Source organism: Lontra canadensis, unplaced genomic scaffold (assembly GCF_010015895.1).
Source record: "Lontra canadensis isolate GAN:19392208 unplaced genomic scaffold, GSC_riverotter_1.0 scaffold87, whole genome shotgun sequence".
NCBI lineage: Eukaryota > Metazoa > Chordata > Mammalia > Carnivora > Mustelidae > Lontra > Lontra canadensis.
Window position 1 is genome coordinate 407,184 of NW_022631081.1, and position 17,736 is coordinate 424,919.

Below are 17,736 nucleotides of genomic sequence, written 5' to 3' on the forward strand. Positions count from 1 at the left end.
CAGAGCATAGCTCTGAAAAAAAAAAACACATCACACAACCAACTTCATCCCAGTGGTGCAACTGACAAGCTGCTTGGCCTGGGGGAGTCACTCTGCCTCTCTGAGCCTCAACCTCTTTATCTGCAAAATGGGTTTACTCCTCATTCTAACCTTCCAGGGCGGTCATGAGGAAGAAAAGAAGAAGGGTGTGCAGAGCCCTTTGCATTGGTGCTGGCTTTCAGACGTGCTCAATAAAGGAGCGTGGGATTCTGGGGTGCCTGGGGCACTCAGTCAGCTGAGCGTTTGACTCTTGTTTTCGGCTCAGGTCATGATCTTGGGGTCCTGAGATCGAGTTCTAGGTCGGGCTCCTCACTGGGCATGGAGCCTGCTTAAAATTCTCTCTCTCCCACTCCCCACCTCTCCCTGGTGCTAAGAAAAAGAAGAGAGAGTGAGTGGGATTCTTTTCACAAGTTAAGACATAAAAGTTAAGAATTATTCACACTAATGTTGTAATGTTTTTTTTTTAAAGATTTTATTTATTTATTTGACAGACAGAGATCACAAGTAGGCAGAGAGGCAGGCAGAGAGAGAGGAGGAAGCAGACTCCCTGCTGAGCAAAGAGCCTGACATGGGGCTTGATCCCAGAACCCTGAGATCATGACCTGAGCTGAAGGCAGAGGCTTAACCCACTGAGCCACCCAGGCACCCCTAATGTTGTAATGTTTTAAGTGCTGAGATAGAGCAGTGAGTTAGGAAGCTACAGACCACAGGCCAGATTTCAGCCCACTGTCTGTTTTTGTAAACAAAGCTTTATTGGCACACAGTCACACCCATTCCTCTCCATACTGTGTCCGGCTGCTCTCCTGTTTGGGCTGCAGAGTTGACTAGTTGTAGCAGACAACCCATGACCTACAAAGTCAAAACTACTTCCCATCTGGCTCTTTATCTGACCCCCATGATAGAGGAAGGACTCGAAACCTGAACCTGAGGAAGAAAAGTGCATAAAAAGGCTTCCAAGAGAAGGAGTTGCCTGGGCTGAGTCATGATAGACCAAAAGAGGGCAGCATGAGGGGGTCCCAGGCTGAAGTCACAGCACATGCAAAGGCCTGGAGGCCTGACATTACAAGGGAGCTATAGCCAGGGCCTATTACCAGAGCATAGAGTGTGCTGTGGGAAGCAAAAGGACAAGAGGTGAAGAGAAACAAGGCCGTAGTTAAGAGAGATTGAGATTGAGATTGATTTTAAGGAACTAGCTTCCCTAATCATGGGTACCAGCAAGTTCAAAATCTGTAAGGCACATAGATAAGCTAGAGACTCAGGGAAGAACCAGTATTGTAGTTTAAGTACCCAAAGTGGTCTGTGATCAGAATTCCCTCTTCTTCTGGAGAGATCAGTCTTTTTTTGGCAAGATCTTCAACTGATTGGGTGAGGCCCACCCATAATAGGGAGGGTAATCTGCTTTATTCAAAGCCTACTGACTTAAATATTAATTTCATCTTAAAAAATGCCTTCACAGAACCATCTAGAACAATGTTCATCCAAATACTTGGGTACAGTGGCCTAGCCAAGTTGACACATGCAATTAACCATCATAGGCATTTATGTGGGTGGAGAGCTAGAAGGATGGAGGCGTGCTTGGGGTGACAAATGGATGGACGGAGATAATTCATGTGTCAACGCAACTTCACAGCTGCAGATTTTTTCATAGAATGGGCATACCGTGATTTATTTACCATTCTTTGTTACTAGGGACTTTGTTTAATTCCCGTTTCTTGCTCCTCAGTTGTGTTAACACAGGCATCTTTACCGCCTGCAAGTACCTGGCTCAGCATCGCCTGGGCACTGAAGATGTGGGGTCGGGTGCCTCACAGCCCTGCCTGCAAGGAGCCCTCAGTCTGGCTCGCACTTGACTCTCACTGGCTTTGTGGTTTCAGGTCAGAAGAGCCCTCTCCCCAATGGTTAAAGGAGCTAAAATCCAAGAAGAGGCAAAGCCTGTATGAGAACCAAGCTTGAGCAGGTATGAAGTGGGAGGCACAGTGGGGAGCCTGGACCCAGAAGCCAAGGGCCAGAGACTTGAGGAGAGAGAAGGGAAAATGGGTGCGGGTGTTCTGGGTTCCAGTGAAGAGGGTAGTGCTGATCTGTTTCCTCTTAAGGGAAAAAACCCAGGTGGACAGCCTGGTCGAGGAACCTAGGACAACCTAGGCTCTGGGCTCATGCACTTCTCACTGCATCTCAAAACCCTTTTATAAAGTGGAAAGGGGGACATCAGCAATTAGCTTAATCCAAAATGTCTCCCCAATTTTTACATGCATATGCAACCTGTATGATTAAAATTTAACTTGGAAAAAAAAAAGAGGACTAAGAAGGTCAAATGATTAGATGTGCCCTGGTGTGGGTCCCAAGTGACTTCATATCTTAGAGGAACATTAGGTTCCCCATCTGTGAAATGGGGTAACAGCCCCCATGTCATCAAGGGGCCCCTGGGGCTCACTGAAGAGGCGCTGACATGCTGGCGGTCAGTCCTAGGAGTGGGAACATATGGCTCACAATCCCTAGAAGCTGGCTCTGATGTGAGTAGCCCAGGAGACCCTCCAGCCCCTTACCTGTAAATCTCAGATGCAGAAAACACGGACAACGAAAGCGTTTTCATGACTTACTTAGTAGCAAAGCCTGACCTACGTGGTTGTCTGTGCTTTACGCTGTGGGTATAATCCAGGGGCATTTCATAATATATATGTATGCCTATGTGCATGTGTATATGTGTCTACAATAAACCCTACCCCACCAAATTCTAAATTCCCAGGTAATCTGTGCTCAAGCGTTTTGGATAAGGAATGGGATCCTGTGTTGGTTTTTGTGTTTAGTGCTATATATGTCATATCTCTGTGAACCTTCCAGCCATCCACTTGAGGAAACAGGCTGGAACCCTAACCTGACCTTACACTTCCCATGGGTTCTACTGCATTTGGCCACCTGTCCCCTTCCTCACCCGACTCCAAAAAAAAACCAAACAAACAAAAAAGTCATCTTTCCTGGCCTGTGACCTGTGGGGTTGGGGGCTGACCATCTAGGAAAATACCAGACAAGGTTTAAAGGCTTGATGGCAGAGACACTGAGGGTCCCATGTTCCCCTTGCTGACACCAGGACTGTCCCCTCCTCTCCAGACAGGGGACACTGCCACGTCTAATGAACAGAAGCCTTAACTGTCAGAACCCGAAGATGAGGCCATGCTGATGCTGTTCCTGCCTAACCCTTCCAGCCGGGTGGAGAACACGGCCCGGTGACTCCCGCCCCCTGCAGAGGCTCTCCCCAGATCAGGATGCAAAGACCCACCCTCCTCCAGCACCTGCACATCTCCCTAGACAACACTTGAGGCTGAGAACAAAGCCAGGCTGCACAGAATTGTCCATGCTGGTGGTTTTGTGTTTTACGTGAACAATGTCCATTTCCGCTCTCTGTCTTCACCCGGAGACATCACTCCGGGAACATCAATCTGAGTTGGACCATCTCCCTGGGCTCCGGAAAACACCTGTATTGTGAAAGTATCCCTTGTCCCGACACCAGAGGAGGTCCCTTTCAAAAGCCTATTTCCGAGGAAGAAGAAACTAAAGTTTCCTGCTGTAATTGTGGCCCAAGGCAGCATCACTGGGTTGGGCTGTGTTTGGTTTTTTGGTGAGTTCCATCTCCCTCCCTCTCCAAGAATCAGCAGCTCCAGTGTTTTAAACATACCCATCCTCATTTCAGGTGTGTTTATCCTTACAATGGGGCTGTGTGCAGAGATGATCTGTTCATTATACATCACTTTGGTTTGCTTTAGAAGGCGTTAAAGCAATAATTCAGCCAATTTTCTTTGAAATTTGATATGTATATATGTTTTTTACATTCAAGAGCAGAAGGAAAGGTGTATGAATAATTTGCTTGAAGTATCCGATCATCTCAGGTTATCTTACCCCTATCCGTGCTTTAAAAAAAAAAATTCCAGCTGTCACCTCTGTGTATATATTTTCCTGGTTTCTTTTCATTTGAGCTCTGGTTTCTGTGGAGTGATCTTTGTCCCTTGGCCTCAAGTGTTCATCAGTGGCAGCAGCCCGGATGGCAGTGCCTTTCCCTCTCAAACAGCAGACCCGCCCTGAGAATCTTCTTCTCCAGTCTTTTTTGAACAGCACCCAAGATACTGGCGTAGAAGATTCATTCCAAATTGGAACAAATGCATGAATGGGGGAAGGGTTCTTCTGTTTCTTCTCACCTCTTCCTTCTACCACTCCCCCACTCCACCCCTTGCAAACTCCACCTGACAGAGTGATTCCTTTAGGTCCAAATGTAGGAAGGGAGGGTCTTGCTGAATCCTTCTCTGGACAGAAGTGCTGGATGCTAGGTGACAGAGTATAGGGTTTGCCTTGCCTCTTTTTTTTCTTCCTTTCTCTAAGCTCATTCCCAGGAATCTCTAAGACCTCTGGGGGTCATAGGCACTCTCTACATGGTCTTTATTTTTGGAAATCCTCAACACCAGCCTCCTCCACCTCTGAAACCCAAGGCTCCAGCAAACATCCCAGATAGGCTTGACTGGCCACCTGTCATGCCTGGAGTTGCCATAAACCATGTGCCAATCCTGCTGGGGAGATGCCCGTTGGTGAGAAAGACACCTGGGACAGTTCACAGGGCCCCCTGTGACTGCTGAGGGGCCCCAGGACTGAGTTTCCTAAGGCTAGATATGGAAGGGATGGGCCTTACCCATTGACTTCCCAAGACATGCAAGTCTTTCTTGAAAATCCATTATTTGCAAATGGTGTCAAAACATACTTTCCTTCTCTCTGGCCATGTCTCCAGGAGTCTCCATTTGTCTCCCCATCTCTTCTCTCTCATCATCCTTTACCATCTCTTCCTTCACTTGGGGTGAAGGTTGGAGAGCAACCTGTTTCTCCAGGTTCAGCACCACGGACAGGGACTGCTCCTCCCCGCCCCAGGTCCTGTTGGGTGACCTTGGGCTACCAATGGGCAGTTGTTGGACCCTGTCACCCACCAAGCCTTTTGCATCTGGAAGCTCATGTCTAGAGATTTGGCCCTGCTTGATAATAGTTTGTGTTCTTTTCATTCCCTGAGTTAGTGGTCAGTCAGTTTTCTGTGGCCATTAGGTGGAGATTTGATTCCTCCAGGAACTGCTGCTTTGGGTGAATTTTCTTTTCTTTCTTTTCCTTTCTTTCTTTCTTTTAGATCCGGTTAATGTTCTGTTTTGTGGGGTTTGTGGTTTTGTTTTGTTTTGTTTTTTAAGTTCGACGCAAGACCTGAGCTAAGATCAAGAGTCAGATGCTTAACCAACTGAGCCATCCAGGAGCCCCTAGATCTGGTTAATGTTTTGGAACAATGTTGATACAATGGCTTTCCAGGTCAGTAGGTCCCCTTTAAAGTCACTCCTCATGTTCTGACCAATGCTTCCTGGCTGCTGTCTGTCTTTCCTTCAGGTGGGAAGGGCCCCTTGGTACCATCTTAGACAATAGGAACTGACCTGCTCTGTTCAATGAGACTATAGATACAACGCAAAACTCTCCGATTCTTAATTACTTATATTTTAGTCCAAGTATACCCAACAGGAAAAACACGAGACTTAACCTGGAGACTTAAACTTGAGATTAACCTGGAGATCTTTTGCCTAACCTCCCACACCTTAATTGGAAACAGAAATCCATTTAATTCCTTGGTGATTAAAACATACAAAGTTCACCCCCCTCCCATGAAACTGATGAGAGCAGCCTCACCTCTCCACTGCACAGCAGACCCTCACAGTGGGTCAGGAGCCACCCTGTCCATGCAGACTCCCCTTGACCCCGGACCCCGCTATGCTCAGTCCAGTGAAGTTAGAAATGACTGATGCTTGGAACTTTTTCAGATAGCTGGGCAAGTGCGTTGTTGGTTTTCCCTTCTTCGTAAGCTGAGTGAGCTCTCTGGCACTAAGCAAGAGGTTGTTTGCTAGTTTCTTGAGTTGGCCTGGAGCCGCCTTTGGAAATCTATTTTTAAACTAACTTAATATGCCTTAATCGTTTGTATGCAATCAAGTCACCTGCCCTCATCCAATCAACTTTCTGGGGGCCTTTGGCTCTCCTTAAATGAGAGTCTTTCGTAGAACGCAAATCCCTATGTATGTACAATCTCTACACACACACACACACACACACACACACACACACCCTTTATACATTAGCGTTTTGATGGCTGGTGTTTTGATAAGTCCGTATCTAGGTCCCCTTCCTCATTCCTTGCTTGATGAAACAGAGGCCTTTGGCCTATGAAATCCCACAGTGGGGCCTCAAAAATTAGTATTGTGGAGAATTCCTTGGTGCCCCCAGAGAAATTCTGGTGAAACCGAAGCCTCGTGTTGTTTCATGTTGGGGGTTTTGAGTGACACAGACCTGACAGCCTCAGGTTGTCCAGGATTCGAGAATAGGACAATCAGGTGGGAGCTCTTCCAGGGAGACAGGCCAACTCCTTTCAGACAAAGGTGTTTGCCTTTGTGCATCCAGGGAAACGAGGCCAACTCTAGGTATTGCTAAGGAGCGAACATCGAAATAGGCTCGAGCCTGAGGTCCCAGAGCTTAGAGGCTGTGCAAGGGAGTGGAGGAAACCATTGGCATGCTTCCCCCGGCAGAAGGGAGCTCAGCTGCTTGTCCTCAGCCCTAGCAGCTGCCTTGTCCGCTTAACGCTTGTACATTTAAATTTCCACTATGATGCCCCCAGATTGCCCCAGAAGCTAGGCATGATCACAGAGCTGAAAATCCGCAGGTGTGTGGTCAGATAACCTCCAAAACTACGTGCTTTTTTAAAGGTGACTTGGGCCTGCATGGAAGACAGTGTCCCACGGAGAGGACTGGAGCCTGCCTCTCCCTCACCAGTGTCTGCTTTGTGCCCTCAATCCCCGTGACTCCCCTCCGCCAACCCCTCCAGTCCCATCACTCAGTACAGGAAGCCAGATTACTTAGCCTTCATGTAAACTAGCATTTCAGGGTGAACCCGAGGGGGAGATGTGGAGGCAGGAGAAAAGTTCCATCCAACGGGAGACACCCTCGCCCCTAAGTTACACCGTGACAGATAACTGCAGTCACGGGGAAGCCTGCCACACCCTCAATTGTGCCTTTCTTCCTCCACCACATGTTAAAACGTGGAAGCAAAACTCCCATGGCCTCATGAGTCCACGGGGTAAGAGGGACAATGTTGACGTGGAGGGAGCCACTCCACATCTGGAAGGGGGCCCACCCTCGGCGACAGCCACCTGGGGAGCCATGGATCCGGGTTCTGCTGAGGAGCTGCTATGAGTCAACCCTGTTGGGATTTGGGGGAACTGAGGTTCTGAAAATTCAGAGCCACGTGGAAAGCCACGGTCTTCACCAGCCTCTCCCCTTTGGCTCCCACCCCTCTAGAATTTGCTTTCTCTGGTTTGGATTGGGTCCTTCAGGGAGGGGTGCAGAAATCTTGTGTTCTGGAAAATCAACCTGAGGTTCCTAGCAAATTAACCTTTAAAATCAATCAGCTTATCCCCCTCCCCCACCCCCAAATTTCCTTAAAGAGTCACCCTCTAACCTGCTACCTGATAATCTTCCTCCATGAATCAGACTGGCTTTTTTTGGACAATCTCTAATGGTGTCACACCTGCAAAAACAAACAAACAAACAAAAAAACCCAAACAAACAAAACCACGCCATTGTCTAAAGAACAATTTGAGCTTTTTGCCGGTCTCATTCCACATAGCCTTATAGATCTGTAAACTGGGGGCTCACAAAGTAATATATTGTGTTATGGCAGATATTTTGTACTGTGTTGTTTCCTGAATCATACCAATATTCTAGAAGTGATGCACTTCCCAGATGACTCTGATCCTCAAAACACTTTGTAAGAAGGGGCGGGGAGTGAAAATACATATAAATACACTATATTTTCTGAGCCTTTCTTCTGAGTCCCTTCCTGAGTCATGGCAGGAAAGAAACTGGAGTCCTGTGTACAGGAAAGTTACACCTGCTGCCTGCTGGCGTTCTTGCAATTGCCTTACGAATTCACAAGCTCTAAGGGGTTCTGAACAGAAGGTGGATGACAGGCACTTTCTCCAATCCCAGAAAGAATCTCTACTCGCGTGACTGATAATTCATCTAGAAAAACCTATATTTTTAACGTTGAAACAAACGGGGCTTCCTGGACCTCACAGAGTATTGGGTATCTACAAGTGCTTTTATATTTTGTAACTGTAAAGAGGTTTCCTATGCACAGAAGAACAGTTGGGGACCTGGCCAACTGCCGTCACACAGAATGACCTCTGCATGTACAAAGATGTTGCATTCAGACCATGAAAATAGCAAATAAAGCTTTGATGCAAGTTGCACTGAAGAACTCGGTGTGTCAGTGTGTGGATGAATGGGCTCTCCCATGCATGCACGCCCGTCCCCAGCTGAATCGGTCTGTTGTCTGCTGAGCTGGGGGCCACGTGGCAGGAAGGGGGGAGCTGGGGTCCTGGGTGAAAGGGACCCATGGAGACAAAGCAGAATTTCCATTCAACATGGGCTTGAATCCTCACTCTGCCTCCTCCCGGCTGTGAGATATCGCTGAGCATTGGAGCTCCCATATGGGGGGTGGTGTTAGTGACCTTAGTGGGCAAGAGTTGAAGGCAGTGGTTCTCAACTGGGTGGATTGTGCGCACCGCCCCCCACCCCCGCCATGACACCTGGCAAAGGCAATGACGGGAAACATTTCTGCTTATTGCAAAGAGGGAAGGGAGATGCTGCTGGCATCTAAGGGGTAGAGACTGGGGATTCTGCTCAATATCCCCACAGTGAACAGGATGGCTCCCCCACTACCAAGAGTTAACCGGCCCCAGACAGCAATAGTGCCAATACTGAGAACTCAAGCCCAAGGAAAGGAAACGTGGTGTGTGAAGGTGCTGGGTACTCAGTAGGTCCTTGGGATCCTAAAGGATCTGATGGGAGGAAGTCGCACCATCTCTTTTTTCCCTCTTAGATCGCTAGCAGGTGGTGGCTGCATCCCAAGGTTGGGGTAGAATCCACCTCTGCGTTCTGTGGTCACCAGCAGGAGGTAGTCCCAGGGTTTGAACTATCAGTAGCGGGCAGGATCCTCAGTGAGTGGAAGCAAGAAAGTAGCAGCCTGAGCTGAGCGCTTGGTTCCATGATCTCTGTGTGGCTGTCCATTTATGGGTGCTGCTGACCTCCAGCATCTCACCCGAAGTCACACAGGTCCACCTGCTTCCAGAGGGCAGCTACCACCCACAGTGTCCCACCACCATCTCCAGGGGTGTGGGGTAACTGAGTTGTAGGCTGACTGGAGGACTTTAGCCAAAAATCATGACAAAACCAAACCCTGTTCTGTAACAATTCACTCCTTGGCCCTCCCTCCATTTTAGTCTTCCAATAATCACTAATTATACTTAGAAAATGCATGCGCCTATGTTTTTGATTTGGATTTGTTTCTTGGTTTCTTTTTTTAAAAGATTTTATTTACTTATTTTACAGAGATCACAAGTAGGCGGAAAGGCAGGCAGAGGGGGGTGGGGGGAAGCAGGCTTCCTGCTGAGCAGAGAGCCTGATGTGGGACTAGATCCCAGGACCCTGAGATCATGACCTGAGCTGAAGGCAGAGGCTTAACCCACTGAGCCACCCAGGCGCCCCTGTTTCTTGGTTTCTGTTTGTTTGGGTTTGTTTCTTTTGGGGGGTCACAAATAAGGCGACTATCATAATCACCTTTATTTCTATTAAAGCTAAGATATAGGCCCTGTGGCAAGCCAGTCCCTCCTTCTTTCTGCTGTGTGACTTGGGGTAAATGATTTCACCTCTCTGAATTCAGTTTCTGAGCCATCTTTGAAAGGGGGATGGCAATTCCTTCCCTAAAGAGGCTGAGGGAGGATTAAACATAATGTTCATGAAGCTGGCACAGTGCCTTGCACACAGTAGGTCTTCAATAAATGGGAGCTGTTCATTGTATATGCCTTCTATAGGAAGAAAATAAACCTTTGTTGGGTCTGTTACAGCATCCCATGGAAACCCAATTTGAGGGTTATATTTCGGGTCATCTGACCTAAACCTTAGGCCATGTGGCCCATGGGAAAACTGAGTGATTCTGGGGTCCCTCACTTTAAGGGCTGGTGTCCTTCCAAGGCTGTCATTCACCCAAACAGGAAGTGATGGCTCTGGGAAGCCCAAGAAAGGGCACTGGAGAGCTCTACACCCCAATACACCCCCCTAGTGCTGTCAGCCTTACCACAAAGCTGATGAGGTCCGTCAGCCCCCAAGACGCCATCAGGGGCCATGGCGGAGGGACACAAGCACTGGGGCCTCCTGGGCCTACTATTGGAGTGAAATGGCCTGAACGGAATTGGATGGACAGGGCACTATGTCAGCAGGCTGAGATGTGCTGGGCTGTCGAAAAGCGCCCATAAATAGGACACTGCTAGCAAAGGCAGACTGAGTCTGCAGATGGTGCTGGCCCCTCTGTTCTTCCTGAGGCTACAGCAGCAGGTTCATTCTGGGACGGGCAGGGGCGGGGAGGCAAGGGCTGCACTTGCAGGCCCAGGCCTTTGGGGATCTCCCTGCAGCGTGCACGGTGGACCCCTGCACAAACTGGGGATTCACTTAAGGGTTGGAGCCAAGAGGGAGGACCCCTTCCAGCCACCAAGCTCCACTGGTGTCCGAGGGAGGTGGCCAGGGTTGAGCCCCTGGGCAGATGCTTAGGGGAAGGGGGCCTCCAAAGACTGAGCATAGCTGGAGTGGGGGAGAAAGCCAACTGGAAGACTGCCAAGGATCCTGGGGGTCTTCCAGGAGCTGGCAACTGGGTCTGTGTCTGAAAGGGGTATGGTGTGCTTGTGAGAGAGAGAGGTGAAGGCTGTCATGTTCGATGGGTGTGATGTGACTGTGTGATCACAGGAGCGTGTGTGTGCACGCGTGTGTGTGTGTGTGTGTGTGTGCTGATAAACTGGAGAACAGTCCCATGTATCCATGTGTCATGGAGATCATGACAATCCTCCCATGACTACCTTGTCATGACTACCTTGGGTCCTGTTCCCACAGGGATGAAGGGGAACTGTCTCTCTGTGTCTGTGTCTCTTGAAGTGGCTGGTATACACTAAGTGCTTCATAAATGCACATGGAATGAATAACCAAATGTACGGAAATTGGGCCGCTGCGGGTGTTCCAGGACCCAGTTCCGCATCATGCTTTTTCTAGTTGTCTGTCTGTCCCTTTCCTACCAGTCTGTTGTCTCCTGTTCACCCCGGTCACCCAGCAGCAGGCCAGGCACTGAGAAGGTGCTCATAGAATCTTTGGTGGACAGAGGAATGAATGAACAGAAGACTAGCCCAGAGCGTGGAGGTGGGAGAGATCTCTGTAGAGGAACCCCACTGAAGCCCACACTCTGGCAGGGTGCAGGCATGGTGTGTCTACACGGAGCTTGAAGAATCCCATTTTGGGTGGCGGGAAGCAATTGGGTGAAGGGGAAGGGAAAGGGCAGGCCTTTTGGAGGCAGAACCCCTCCTGGTGGCTCCCTCACTGTGTGCCTTGGGGAAGTGGCTTCAGCTCACCGGGCCTCAGGTTTCCCTCTATGAAATAGGGATCCTGAACCCACTGACTGTGCCAGTCCCTGTGGCCCATGATGGGCGCTTGGTGGATGTTTGTTGAGTGACTGAATGACCGAAGGCAGGGAGTGATGACCACGTCCCATAGGCAGCCTGGCCCCAGTGCTCATCTTTGACCTCAATCACATCAGCACCTGGTGTGGCCCAGAGGGGACCTGAGGACTCACTCGTTTCCCTTTGGTTGGAGCCAGAGGTGTTCCTGGGGACATGGCGGAACAGCACGGAACGCCAGAGCAGGCTGCGGCTGGCAAGAACCATGGAGGCCTTGGGGGCAGCTACAAGGTATAGGGCAGGGAGGGGTCCCAGGGGCTGTGGGGCTGGGGTTGCCCTTGGGCCTCGGGGTCAGCTTCTCTGCCAGGCAGAAAGGAACAGCGGCCCTTCCAGCCATCAGGGGCTGGGAAGACACCTCGCTCACCATCACTGTACTGCGTCTCCTCTCTTCTGTGTCCTCATCTGCAGAAGGGAACTGGTTGCCCAAATGCAGCCTGACTCCATGGGGCAGAGAGGCCCGGGTGTCTCAGGAGACAGGGTGCTGACTCTCCTGCCTGACCGCAGTCCAGTTCCCCAGCTTCTCTGGGCCTCAACAGCCCCATCTGGAAAATGGGAGCAGTGCTCCCCATCTCAGCCCCCCAGAATTGGTGCTAAGGAGAATTCCAAAAGTGAGAATTTGTCAGCTCTTCCCTCTCCAAGCTGTTCCTAGGGGCTTTAATCTGAGACAGGGTCTGAGGATGGGCTGACTAAGAGGATAACTGTGGCAAGGGCATTCCTTCAGATGTGCTGGTGGCTTTGAAGAGAGTGGAAAAGAAGCAGAGGACTGCCCGGCACAGGGCCTTATTGGTAGGAGCACAGGGCTGGTCTAGAGACTTCTCAAGGACCTTGCAAAGCCCCAGAGGCAGCTGCCCACCATGAAGGTGGGTGCCACTGCCGGCCCTTCTTGTTCCCCTGGCACCTGTGGGCCATGCCCTGTCTGCACCAGGGCAGGGGAGAAAACCGCCAGCCCACTTCTTGAATACTGGTGCTTCTACCTAATGTGCTGTGCAGCCTGAGACAAGGGACTTACCCTTTCTGAACCTTCTATAAAATAACCAGAACAGAGGTGTCCCCAGGGATCTTCTCTGAAGACACTTTGTGCTTCTAGGTGGGTAAGATAGGTGTAGCCTTCCTCTTCCTTTGCAGCCTTTTCCTCTCTGGACATCAGACTGGTGAAGAGCGGCCCAGAGATTGCCAACTGGAGTTTTCCGTTGTCAGGCACAGGGAAATTTCACATTCAGGGAAATATCGCTTTCTGGCCTCTCCTGAGAAGCTTAAAATGGGGCCCACATTTCCTCCTGGCCATAAGCGGCTTCATTTCCTTCCCTGGGTCATTTCACTCTCCCAGATAGGGACCTGCCAAATGCTAGTTGCAATCCCTCCTTTAATTGAGGTTCCTGGAGGCGTTCCCTTCGATGGCCACGAGGGGGCAGTGCAAGCCCGTGGCCCGTGCTGGCTCCGGAGGGGTCAAGGCAGAGGGGATGGAGCCCAGGAGATGGATGGATGGTACCTCCCTGCCCTGCCCCAAGCGGGACTGCGCAGGCTGGGGTCTGGGCCTGGGACTGGGAGCCCGACCCCCCGTGGGGTGCTCAGGGTGCTGCCCTTTCAGGTCATGGTGTACGAAATGGAGAACTTCCAGGGCAAGCGGTGCGAGCTCTCGGCCGAGTGCCCCAACCTGACGGAGAGCCTGCTGGAGAAGGTGGGCTCCATCCAGGTGGAGTCTGGGCCGTGAGTACCTGGACCCCCAGTCCCCTCCTCACAGCCCTGAACCTCCTGGGAGGCAGGAGGGCCGGGTTCCCGTTCTAGATCTGCTCGGGGGCCATAAGCGACTCCATTCCCATCTCCGGCCTCAGTTTTCCCATCTATCAAATGGGGATAACAGCAGCATGCACTTCAGACAGAGTTTTTGTGAAAATGAATGGAAAGATGCACATAAATAACAACAATAACATAATAATAAGGTGAAGGAGAAGGAGGGAGAGGAATTTGTCTTTGGATTACCTACTATGTGCCAGACACTGGAAGGACGTTCCCGAGCACTTACACAGAGGCTGCATATAAAATAGATTCTCCATATTATTTCCCGGGATGATTTTCTGGCTGTCTCAGCTTCCAGGATGTTCTAGGAACTCCTTTAATACCCAGACCAGGGGTCCACGGTCAGGTTGGAGGGAGCGTTGAAGGTCAAAGGTCAGCAGCTTGGGGGTCCTTCCTCACTAGACAAGGGCCCTCCCGCAGCAGCAGCAGCAGTGACCCAGGCCTGCTTCCTCCTGCAGGTGGCTGGCATTCGAGCGCAGAGGCTTCCGCGGGGAGCAGTTTGTGCTGGAGAAGGGAGATTACCCTCGTTGGGATGCCTGGTCCAACAGCCACCACAGTGATAGCCTCCTGTCCCTCCGCCCTCTGCTCATAGTAAGTACCTCCCGCTTCGGGGACCTCCTAGAAGCTTGTCATCCAAGCTCCCTGCAGAAGCTCAGCAGAGGGCGGGGCTGGTACGCATCCGGCTTACGAAGAGCCCTCTTCATCTCCAACCTGAAAGATTGCATGGGATGAGAGGAAACTAGCTATGGTCATGGGGCTGGGGATAGGGACATGAGGATTCACATCTTGAATTCCCAGCACAGCATTGACACTTCTCTGTGTAACCCTGTTAAAAATCAGAAGCCTCATGGCCCAGCCTCGAATCAGTATTGTGCTCAAAGCAACACATTCAGAGAGTAGCTTCAGAAAGGAACTGATTCTTCACTTGCTTTCCCAAACACCCAGAAGGGACTCGGTCCACAGTGACACTTTTAAATTGTCACTCTGCTCCCCCCATCTGCTTCTTCCACTCTCAGTGGCCGCTCCAGCCCTCTCTCCGTGTCACAGTAACCGATGCCTGCTTGGATGACAGCAGGAGGAGAGCTAAGAAGACCACATCAGAGCCTGGTTTATAGAACAGGGAATCCTCCTCTGTGATTGACTTTTATCGCCTTCTGGCCTCTCTGTGCCTTGGTTTCCCTATCTGCTAAATGGTGGGGTTTCACAAGAGCTGAAAGGCCCCCTCTTGGTGTCATGGATGCCTGGCTCTAAGTTTCCTAAGGAGAGTGGCTCTGGAGGAACTGCCCCTAACCCCTGTCCCCTGTGCGGGCCTCTTGGGAATCCTATTCCTCAGACAATGGGCTTGGTGGTGGGCCTGGCTGTGTGGTCACTGAACTCTTCCCTGCACCTCCCAACTCCTACTCTGAGAGTGGGAACAGGCCGCTCACCCCATGATCCCATCCCCAGGACGGCCCAGATCACAAGCTGCACCTGTTTGAGAACCCAGCCTTCAGCGGCCGCAAGATGGAAATAGTAGATGATGACGTGCCCAGCCTCTGGGCTCATGGCTTCCAGGACCGCGTGGCGAGCATCCGGGCCATCAACGGGACGTAAGGGACCCATTCCCCACTCCTGCCCCTCCCCATCCTCTGGCTCCAAATAGAATCTCTCTTCACTGTGTTTCCTACCCAGTGGCTGCCCCCTGCTCTTCTAGGTCCTTTTCATAATCCTGGTCTTTCTTACCAGGGTAAGAAGTGACATAGTGGTTCTCTAGGTAGGAGCTGAATAGCACATGGGAGACTACATGGTATATCACCTCCCTCCTTCCAGGCTTAATCCCTCTGTTAATGCAATCTTAAGATCACCTTCCCTTTGTCAGTGACTGCATCTCACCCTATGGGCTGGGGTTGAGCCTTGAAGGGTGCCACCTCTCCCTGACAATAATTTATTCAACAGCTTTTTACTAAACATTTTTATGTGTGGAGTAGAGGAGCAACGAGAATTACACAGCCTCTGCCCTTAAGAATTTTAGTCTGCCAGAGAGACAAGGAGACAGGTATCCACAAGTCACTGTGATCAGGATTGCGATGGGAGGGGGACACACCAGGGCTCTGGGAGTCCCCTCCAGGCACTCGATTCAGCCTAGGGGAATCAGCAAGGGCTTTCCTGGAGGAGGAGACATATAAATTGAGATGAAAAGAACACGAATGAAAAGGGAGAGAGGGCCACGGATGAGACGAGGAAGAGCATTCCAGGCAGAAGGAACAGCCTGTATAAGGGCTCAGAGACACTCCACTTCAAGGAAAGTAGAGTAAGAGAGGTTGGAGTATGGGGTGTGGAGAAGGAGCATTGAGGGATGAGGCTGGAAATGGTTCGTGCAGGACCTGTGAGCTGGGTAGTGAGTTTGATTCATCTGGAGGGCACTGGGGAGCCAGGGAGAAATTTAGCCAGGCAGAGAACATGGTCAGATGCTGGCTTTAAAAGTCTTGGTGTGGCTGGAGGCAGGGAGCTGACCGTCCTCACTCTGACCTTGGTTCCCGGCAGGTGGGTTGGCTATGAGTTCCCTGGCTACCGAGGGCGCCAGTACGTGTTTGAGCGGGGCGAGTACCGCCACTGGAATGAGTGGGACGCGAACCAGCCGCAGCTGCAGTCCGTGCGCCGCATCCGCGACCAGAAGTGGCACAAGCGGGGCTGTTTCCTCAGCAGCTGAAGGGCACCCAGGCCCCAGTGGCCCAGGCCTGCCCTGGGGGGAAGCAGAGGCAAGAAAAGGAGGCTCCAGGGCCAGGGTGATGGTCTGCCTGTCCCCCCTTCCCCAGAATCTGCTCAATAAAGCCTGGGGCCGGTCCCCCACCTGCCATGTTCCTCTGTGTCCCTTCTTGAAGGGGCTGGGGCTTTGGGGTTCTGAGAACCCCCAAGGGGGGCTGTGAGCTGGGCTCCTACCCGAGGCTCTGGTTGTTTTTGGCAGAATCACATGAGCAACTTGCACTGATTTTGTGTTTGTTTTCCTGTGTTTCCATCTTTCAGTCTGTCCATCCATCCATCCATCTGTCTATCCATTCTTCCACCCACCCATCTTTCTATCCATCCTTCCATGCATTTTTCAATCAGTTCTTTCCATCCATTCTCCTATTGATCCATCCTTTCTGTCTCTCTCCCATCCATCCATCCATCCATCCATCCGTCCACCCATCCATCAATCCATTCTCTCATTGATCTACCCATTCTATCTCTCGCCCACTCATCCATCTGTCCATCCATCCATCCATCCGTCAGTCCATCTGTCCGTCCATCCATCCATCCATCCTCCCATTGATCCATCCATTCTATCTCTTGCCCACCTATCCATCTCTCCATCCATCCATCCATCCATCCATCCATTCATCCTTCATGTCCCCCTCCAACTCTCTGTCAGTGTCTGTTTTCATGAATTGATTCAGCAAATGCCAGGCCCTGTCCGAAGCCTGAGGACACAGCAGGGAACAAAACAAAGTCCTGCTTTCACAGAGTTCACCTTCTAGGAGACCGACAGGAAACAGACAAACAAGTAGATTCTGAATCACGCTACAGAAGGAAATGCAATATTATGATGGCAGCTGATGGGGGGTGGGGTTGGTTGGTCAGAGAACTCTGCTCTGAGGCAGTGACATTTGAGTTGAGACCTGAATGAACCATAAGAACATTCCAGGTAGAGGAGTAGTGGGTGTGAAGGTCCCAACCAGGAGTGCGGCTGTGTGATGGAGACTTGGTGAGGACCACAGTCGGTCCAGAAAGGAGTAAGCAGTTCAATGGGGGAGTGGTCAGAGAGGGAGTGGGGTCAGAATAGTTAGGGCTCCACATGGAGAGTCTGAAGGAGGCCAGATATGACTTAACAGGATTCTTCTGACTGTAGAGCAGAGTGTAGACCATGGGGCCACAGGGGATGCAGGGGGCTAAGCCGGGAGGCCACCAGCTGAGCCCTGATGGTACGATCTCTCTGACTGTCTCTTTTCCATGTGTTGGTAGCTCTGTCCACCTCCCAGAGGGCTTCTGCAGCCTCAGCTGGAGAACTGAGCCCCCATCCCACCTCCCCCCACTGACCGTGACTTCTCCCATCCTCCGTGCCTTCATCTGGCCGAAGGGGGATGCCATGGCAGGGCCAGCCCTAAATGGGGGTCTCCTCTGGCCCCCGTGGGATGAGGAGGGAGTGTCCTCTCAGAGAGTCAGGTGACAGCTGGCTTCCTGCAGTCCCAGGGACCTGACTTCAGCCTTCCCATCTCCATGAGCCTGTCCTGTGTGCTTCCCTGATTTGGTTCCCCTGTTGTGCCCAGAGCCG

General features: G+C 51.0%; 2 protein-coding genes across 2 annotated transcripts in view; both read left to right on the forward strand.

Annotated features, from left to right (window-relative positions):
* Positions 1-5,205, forward strand: part of KIAA1671 (KIAA1671 ortholog) — a 127,909-nt gene extending 122,704 nt beyond the window's left edge. Inside the window, exons 11-12 of the mRNA XM_032883262.1 lie at positions 1,914-1,996; positions 3,145-5,205. Coding sequence (XP_032739153.1) covers positions 1,914-1,992 — 79 coding nt within the window. The 3' untranslated portion in view covers positions 1,993-1,996; positions 3,145-5,205. The remainder of the gene's footprint in view (positions 1-1,913; positions 1,997-3,144) is intronic.
* Positions 5,206-11,804: 6,599 nt separating this feature from the next.
* On the forward strand, positions 11,805-16,226 carry CRYBB3 (crystallin beta B3). The gene is made up of 5 exons (XM_032883247.1): positions 11,805-11,879; positions 13,237-13,355; positions 13,904-14,036; positions 14,892-15,034; positions 15,969-16,226. The coding sequence occupies exons 1-5, from the start codon at positions 11,805-11,807 to the stop codon at positions 16,132-16,134; spliced, it is 636 nt and encodes a 211-aa protein (XP_032739138.1). The 3' UTR covers positions 16,135-16,226.
* Positions 16,227-17,736: the final 1,510 nt, after the last annotated feature.

What these genes read in the sequence shown, in the direction of transcription:
- CRYBB3 (XM_032883247.1), top strand. Translation starts at nt 11,805, where the DNA reads ATGGCGGAACAGCACGGAACGCCAGAGCAGGCTGCGGCTGGCAAGAAC. An exon ending in GCCTTGGGGGCAGCTACAAG is followed by an intron (nt 11,880 to 13,236) that starts GTATAGGGCAGG and finishes CTGCCCTTTCAG; the next exon opens with GTCATGGTGTACGAAATGGA. An exon ending in ATCCAGGTGGAGTCTGGGCC is followed by an intron (nt 13,356 to 13,903) that starts GTGAGTACCTGG and finishes TTCCTCCTGCAG; the next exon opens with GTGGCTGGCATTCGAGCGCA.